Consider the following 6,770-nt stretch of genomic DNA (forward strand, 5'->3'; position numbering starts at 1 on the left):
TGGTACAGATAAAATAATGTAAGAATTTGTCGTGTGAACGACAACATAAAAAGTAGTGATACATATTCTGTTATATTTTAACATCCCGGTTTTTAATGAAGATTTGGTAACATATCGCTAAAATATAGTAACTATTTATATTTAAAAATTGATATTACTTTACAATTATTATCACAGTGATTACAATTAAGTTAAAATACTAACTTATAATTTATTCTTCAAATTTAAAAATAAAAATAAATGCGTTAACGATAAAATAAAGATTAGTAATTTAATAAAAAGCACACAATTACATTAAACAGGAAACTGGACCAGAAAAGGAGGGTGACGGATACTTAGAGCATTTATACTTATTTCATAATACAAACAATATTCGTTTTCACATATAATATTTAAAGTTATGTTTTTTAAACCTGCAGATTATATTACAAAAAAGAAGTACATAAATTGATACTTCAGTATGGCTTATTACAAAATGTGTCTTTACCTGCTATCTTTTGTTTCTCTAAATACATTAAATAAGCAGATACAGGTTGCCTTGAATTTCTAGCGATCATTTTTTGCTTAAACGAAACTACGCCTGGAATTTTCTTTTTTTTCTTCATTTTTTGAATGTTTTCAACAGCAAACTGAGTTGTACCTCCATAGGAACTTACCGTATCGAAATCTTCTTCCACATATACATTTTCTACTTTGTTAGCCCTTGAATCAAACATTGAACGAGATGGTAATGTTTGATTTTTTATCTCTGATAACTTCTTCTTTTTCAGTGGTTTCGATGGAACGTCAGAAAGGTTTTCAAGAAATTCATCAGACAGTCGTTTAATACCCTTTGTGCTTGTTGTTTTGTTATCTATAATCTTTTGCTTTTTGGATTTTGGTTTTTCATTTTCAAGTTCTACTTCTTGCATTCTTTCCTTTTGTTTTTTGTTTTTCTTTTCCTTAGTAACTTTTATACCATCAGTAATACGTTTTACCGCTTTTAATGCTTCCTCCCGTACTTCAGAAAATTTAACGATTGTTGGTCCTTCATTTGAATCCGACACCGATTGTTGTAATTTAATAGATTTTTTAACAGGTTTTACTTCACTATTTGCAACTTTTTCCACTAATTTATTCTGTTTCTTTGATAATTTTTCAGCTGAAATATTTTTATTTTGTGAAGTATCATTAGATGATAAATTTTGTTTCTTATCTAACGTTTTAGCTAGAACTTTTTCTTGTGAAGAAGCATCTTTCGACAATAATTTTTTCTTTTTTTTAGGCAATTGTTCAACTGCTGTTTCATCATCCTGCAGTACAATGTCTTTTGATAATTTTGGTGTTTTCTTAGATATCCTAGTAGTTGTAATTTCTTCATTTAGCAAAGGTTCCGAAATTTTCTTCTTCTTCTTCCCTAATACTTGATTTCCTGAACAAATATCTGGAACATTTTCAGTTATTTCTTTTTCTTGTTTCTTCTTTATTTTTTTAGGCTTTTTAGTAATTTTTGTCTTCGTATCAGTGATTTCTTCATGTAATACTTCTTCTTCAACATCTTTATTAATATCAGTATGTGTTATTTTCTGTCTCTTCTTCTTTTCATTTAAAAATACCTTTTCAACCTTTTTATTTTTATCAGCATCAATGGTAGAAACAACATTTTTATCTTTACTTACGATTTGCGAATCTATATCTTCAAGAAAACTGTCTTCAATTAATATAGTAGTATTATTTTTCTCCGCTGATTGTTTTCTTTTTTTACGCTTTTTCTGACGGTCGACCTCTAAAATATTGTCAGCTACACTGAGTACTTTCTGTTTTAACGACAAATCAGATAAGTTGTTCTCTTTTTCACTTTTTTCACTTTGAGATGTATCTACTTTTTTAAGCTTTTTCTTCCTATTAGTTTGAGACCTGCTTAAACGGTCAGATATCTCTAATTTGCTTTTTTGTTTGCTAGAGGTATTTATTAATTTATCTACATCTTCAATATTTTCTTGTTCGTTCTCATTTTGTAATTCTTCTTCAGTTATACCTTCTTTTATCTTGTCCTCAATAACATCTGGTTCTTGCACTTGCATTGCTTCGTCTTGTTCTTTTATTTCTTTTTCCTGATTTTCTCGAGTGTTTTCATCAGTATGTAATTCTTCAATTTCAATTTTCTCGTTGGCTTTCTCTCCTTCTTCTTCACTTTCTTCATCTTCTTCAACATCATCAACAATAAAATCTTCAAGATCTGATCCATTATCTTCTGGATCCGATGATTCTGTTTCTGATGCTCTGCATTCATCTCCTCGGACATCATCATCAGAAAACTTCGAAGTATCTTTACCACCAAGATTGTATTCTTTTTCAATATCAGAGTCCATACTTTTATCAGATTCGTTACTGCCAGTATTAGATGCTTCATCTAACATAAATTTAGGTAACTCTATATTTGCAGAATCACCAGATTCACTGTTATTATCATCAGAATTAGATTGAATGGTCCTTATTGTCGAACGCTTTCTACTGAATTTCTTTTTAGCATTACTTTTCTTTTCAGAAATGCTGGAGTCTTTAGCTTCAGTATCAGATTCTTCTATACAGCTTCTTTGTTTTTTTGAAGAAATATTTAAGGATTGTTTCTCTTTACTTTTTTTAGCTGATGTACTTTCACTTTCCATTTCTTTTTGAATAGATTTATTCAAAGATTTTCTGCTTACATCTGCTTTAGAGGTTGACTTGTTAAGCGGTTTTTGTTTTTTTGTAATACTTTCGGACAAATTCTCCTCCGCTTCCGTTATTTTATGAGATTCGTTTGAACGTTTTCTCTCACGTAATTTCCGACTCGAAGCAGAATGTTCAGTTCGTTGTTCTGTTATTGATGTATCCTGATTTTTATTTTCTATTTCATCCAAATCTTTTGTATTTGTCGTTTCATTGTCTATGTCATTTTCATTTGAAGTTGCGTCTTTACTATCATTCATTTTGTCTACTGATTTATTCATTTTCGTTTTTTCATTCTTCTGTGCTATTACAGAATCCAATCGTAATTTTAACACAACACTCTCATCCGAGTCATAATCAGAGGCTTCTTTCTCCCTTGCTGCTTTCATATTTTCAGATGCTTCTTTGTCAATTAAAACGAGATCGCATTCAGCTTCCATTTCATTTTCAAGTTGCTCTGTTGACACTAAATGTATCGAATTCTTATCAACATCAGTATTCTTTTCGTTCCATTCAGCAGCTGGAATATCTTGAAATAAATCTGTTGCAGTTGTATCAGAATCATTGCTTTCAACAGCTTCACTACCTTTATTCTTGTTACATGTTTCTTGAATGGACTCGGATTTTTGTTCATCTGATCCTGATTTTTCTGTAGGTTTATTTTTTAACGTTGATGAATCATTTGCAAATTCTTTTTCTTTTAGTTCTTCTTTTTTTGTTACTTCTTCATCAAGCTCAGTTGGCGTCTCTGTAACAGTGAAAGGTGCACTACTTTTAACCACATCAGTTACGCTATCCCCATCTGTGTTAGTAGATTTAGCACTATTCTTTTCTTTCCATTCAACATCTGGAATATCTTGAAATAAATTTGTTGCAATTTTGTCAGAATCATTACTTTCAACAGCTTCACTTTCTTGATTCTTGTTACATGTTTCTTGAATGGACTCGGATTTTTGTTCATCTGATCCAGATTTTTCTGTAAGTTTTTTTTTTAACGTTGATAAATCATTTGTAGATTCTTCTTCTTTCAGTCCTTTTTTTGGTACTTTTTCATCATGCTCAGTTGGCGTAACAGCCGGCTCTGTAACAGTGACGGGTGGACTACTTTTAACTACGTCGGTTACGCTATCTTGATCTGCGTTAGAAGATTTACCACTATTCGTATTAGGGAACGATGTATTTGTTTTATTTATACTTTTAAGTTCAGATGTCTCTTTATTCTTTAAAATAGGAGAGCATTCAGGATTTGCGGTCGACGATTTATCCGGCGAAGTTAATGGCACTGTATTTGTTGAATTAGGAGACGAACAAGTGTTTGTACAACTCATTCCATAATCATTCTGCACATTTCCTAAAGTATCCGGTTTATGAACTTCTTTCTTGATATCATCCTTATCATTCATACTTGTATTTGATTTGATATTATCTTTTCCAGATTCTTCATTTGCACTAATAGTTTTCTCTATATTTGAAATAGTAGAATCATTTACAATTTCATTAGATTCTTCATTATGTACTTTTGTGGTTTCCTTATTCAATGTAAGACTAGTTTCTGTAAGTTTCTCATCATCTGTTGTCATTACATCATCCATACATTGTACAAGTTCAATACTCTCACAAGAACTTAAATCTGAAGATATTTTTAAAGGAACATTCTTATCTGAACTTGCATTAAGCATAGGTTCACTTAATGAATGTATTTCTACAGCTAATTCTGACGTGTAATCAAAAGCATCCTTCTTCTGTATTTTCATATCTTCTGTATTTCGTATTTCAAACACTGAATCATTAGCTACATTCTTTTCTTTCCATTCAGTAGCTGGAATATCTTGTAATGAATTTGTTGCAGTTATGTCAGAATCATTGCCTTCAATAACTTCACTTCTTTGATTCTTGTTACATGTTTCTTGAATGGACTCGAAGTTTTGTTCATCTGATCCTGATTTTTCTGTAGGTTTGCTTTTTAACGTTGATGAATCATTCGCTGATTCTTCTTCTTTTATTGGTACTTCTTTAAGCTCAGTTGGCGTCTCTGTAACAGTGAAAGGTGGACTACTTTTAACCACGTCAGTTACGCTATCTCCATTTGCGTTAGTAGATTTAGCACTATTTTTTTCTTTCCATTCCAAATCTAGAATATCTTGAAATAAATTTGTTGCAGTTATGTCAGAATCATTACCTTCAACAGGTTCACTTCCTTGATCCTTGTTACATGTTTCTTGAATGGACTCGGATTTTTGTTCATTTGATTCTGATTCTTTTGTAGGTTTGTTTTTTAATGTTGATGAATCATTTGCTGATTCTTCTTCTTTTAGTTTTTCCGCGATATTATTAGGTAGTTCCTTAACTGTTGTGAAGTTATGTAGATATATACAAGTTATTATGACTTCCGGTTTGGATGCGAAAGCATGTGCACGTGAATTTGAGGGAAGGAGAGGAAGGATAAGGAAGTGAGTAGAGAGTGGAGTGATAATAGTGAGATGGATTAGTAAAAATTGGTGGTGAGAAAAAGGTGAAAGTGGAGATGTTGAAGTTACTTGTAAGGTCGGAAAAATTAGAAGGGGCAAGACGAGGAATGAGAAGGAAACAAAAACCAAAGAGAAAAGAACAATACTATTAAAATAGATAGATATAAGTGTTTAGAATGTATGACTATATATAATAAATAAATAAAAAAATATACAAGTTATAACGAATAAATCAAACTTACCACTACTATTTTCTATGCTTTTTTCATTTAGAGACTGGCAACTTGAATTAAGATTATCTTCTGCACTTGACATTGGATCATGTTTCTGGGCTGATTTAAGGGGATCATTTAAATCTGAAATTGAATAAATACATGAATGGCAAATAAAATTTTTTTCAAATATATACATCAAATCATTAGCAACATTAAATGAAAAAGAAGAAGTAATGTACCCATTTCTTTAACTTCGCTAACATTAGGTAATGTACGATCTAATTTCACCACTACAACTTTCATATTCTCTTCTTTCTCCTCTACAACAGTAGCTTCTGAAGGTACTACTAATGTTCGTCTTCTCATCCTACTGGATGTATGTACACATTCACTTTCATTTTTGTCCATATACTTATTTACTGCAACGCTTTCAGGTTCCATGGAAGTGGATCTGGTATTACGTGTAACTCTTATTGGTGATGTTTTTGACTCTGAACCAGCTCTTGTAAATTGTGTACTATAAAAATAAAGTAATACAAAATTATTTCAATGGTAAGAATTATGTTATGATGATAAATAAATACTAGTCATACCTTCTTCGATTATTAGTTTTGTTAAGCACATCACCCGTAATACTATTTCTATTTCTTTTAGTTGGTGTCATAGTATTAGTGCCATTTTCTGTGACTTCACTAACATCTAAAGATCCAGAATTCATTCTAGAACGTAAGGACCTTTGTTTTTCAGTTGTAGTAGTATTATCCATTATACCCGTTCGTCTCCTTGTTACTTTCGTCTGGGTATTACTAACGTTACTAGTATCACTTGAAAGTGATTCGGGTGAGGATTCATTTTGCTTAACTGATTTAATTCGAGAACTGCGACGAAGCGGTGAATCGACTGATACTACATCAGTTAAACGAGTTTTGCGACCTAATATTTTAAAATAAATAGAAAAAAATAAAAACAAACATCGTATAAAATGTAAGATATTTACTTCATAGCAGTATAAAAGAAAAATTGTTATTGTTTATCAAATTGAAAGAACTTTAAGGGTGAGACCGAATTGACCGTTACAATCAATGATCTAGTGAGCCGCATGGGTGTAAAACTAAAAAACGAAAGATACGAACCGGGCTTTGGATCTACTTCTTCTTCTGAATCTCTTGTAGAACGTGGCATTTTCTTTATGAATTAAATCAAGTATCAGACAGTAATAAATATAAAAAATAAATAGTACTTGATATGAAACGAATTACAAACACGTGCTATGCCTGAATTTAAACTACTAGTAACAACTACTAGATAATCTTCTCAATACACTGTGTGCAGAACATTTTTCGTTGAAAAAGCATGCAGAGACCTCAAGTGACGGGATATTAAAATATTTCGATTT

The 6,770-nt window shown here is 31.2% G+C and overlaps 1 protein-coding gene across 3 annotated transcripts; it reads right to left on the reverse strand.

The window, feature by feature from the left end:
* Positions 1-257: 257 nt before the first annotated feature.
* On the reverse strand, positions 258-6,666 carry LOC114877940 (myb-like protein X). 3 transcript variants are annotated; one of them, XM_046285922.1, is made up of 7 exons: positions 6,508-6,665; positions 5,968-6,307; positions 5,614-5,891; positions 5,402-5,515; positions 4,871-5,038; positions 4,684-4,723; positions 258-3,723 (listed from the first exon to the last, which is right to left on the reverse strand). In XM_046285922.1, exons 1-7 carry the CDS (start codon positions 6,554-6,556, stop codon positions 456-458), a joined length of 4,257 nt encoding a protein of 1,418 aa, XP_046141878.1. In that variant the 5' UTR covers positions 6,557-6,665; the 3' UTR covers positions 258-455. The 3 variants fall into 3 exon arrangements, with proteins under 3 accessions (XP_046141878.1, XP_029046962.2, XP_029046963.2); XM_029191129.2 differs by having other exon boundaries at positions 258-4,723; XM_029191130.2 differs by lacking the exon at positions 4,871-5,038 and having other exon boundaries at positions 258-4,723; positions 6,508-6,666.
* Positions 6,667-6,770: the final 104 nt, after the last annotated feature.

This window comes from Osmia bicornis, chromosome 5 (assembly GCF_907164935.1).
Source record: "Osmia bicornis bicornis chromosome 5, iOsmBic2.1, whole genome shotgun sequence".
NCBI lineage: Eukaryota > Metazoa > Arthropoda > Insecta > Hymenoptera > Megachilidae > Osmia > Osmia bicornis.

What these genes read in the sequence shown, in the direction of transcription:
- LOC114877940 (XM_029191129.2), bottom strand. Translation starts at nt 6,556, where the DNA reads ATGCCACGTTCTACAAGAGATTCAGAAGAAGAAGTAGATCCAAAGCCC. An exon ending in TAGCGAAGTTAAAGAAATGG is followed by an intron (nt 5,516 to 5,613) that starts GTACATTACTTC and finishes ATTCAATTTCAG; the next exon opens with ATTTAAATGATCCCCTTAAA. An exon ending in AAGCATAGAAAATAGTAGTG is followed by an intron (nt 5,039 to 5,401) that starts GTAAGTTTGATT and finishes ACTTCACAACAG; the next exon opens with TTAAGGAACTACCTAATAAT.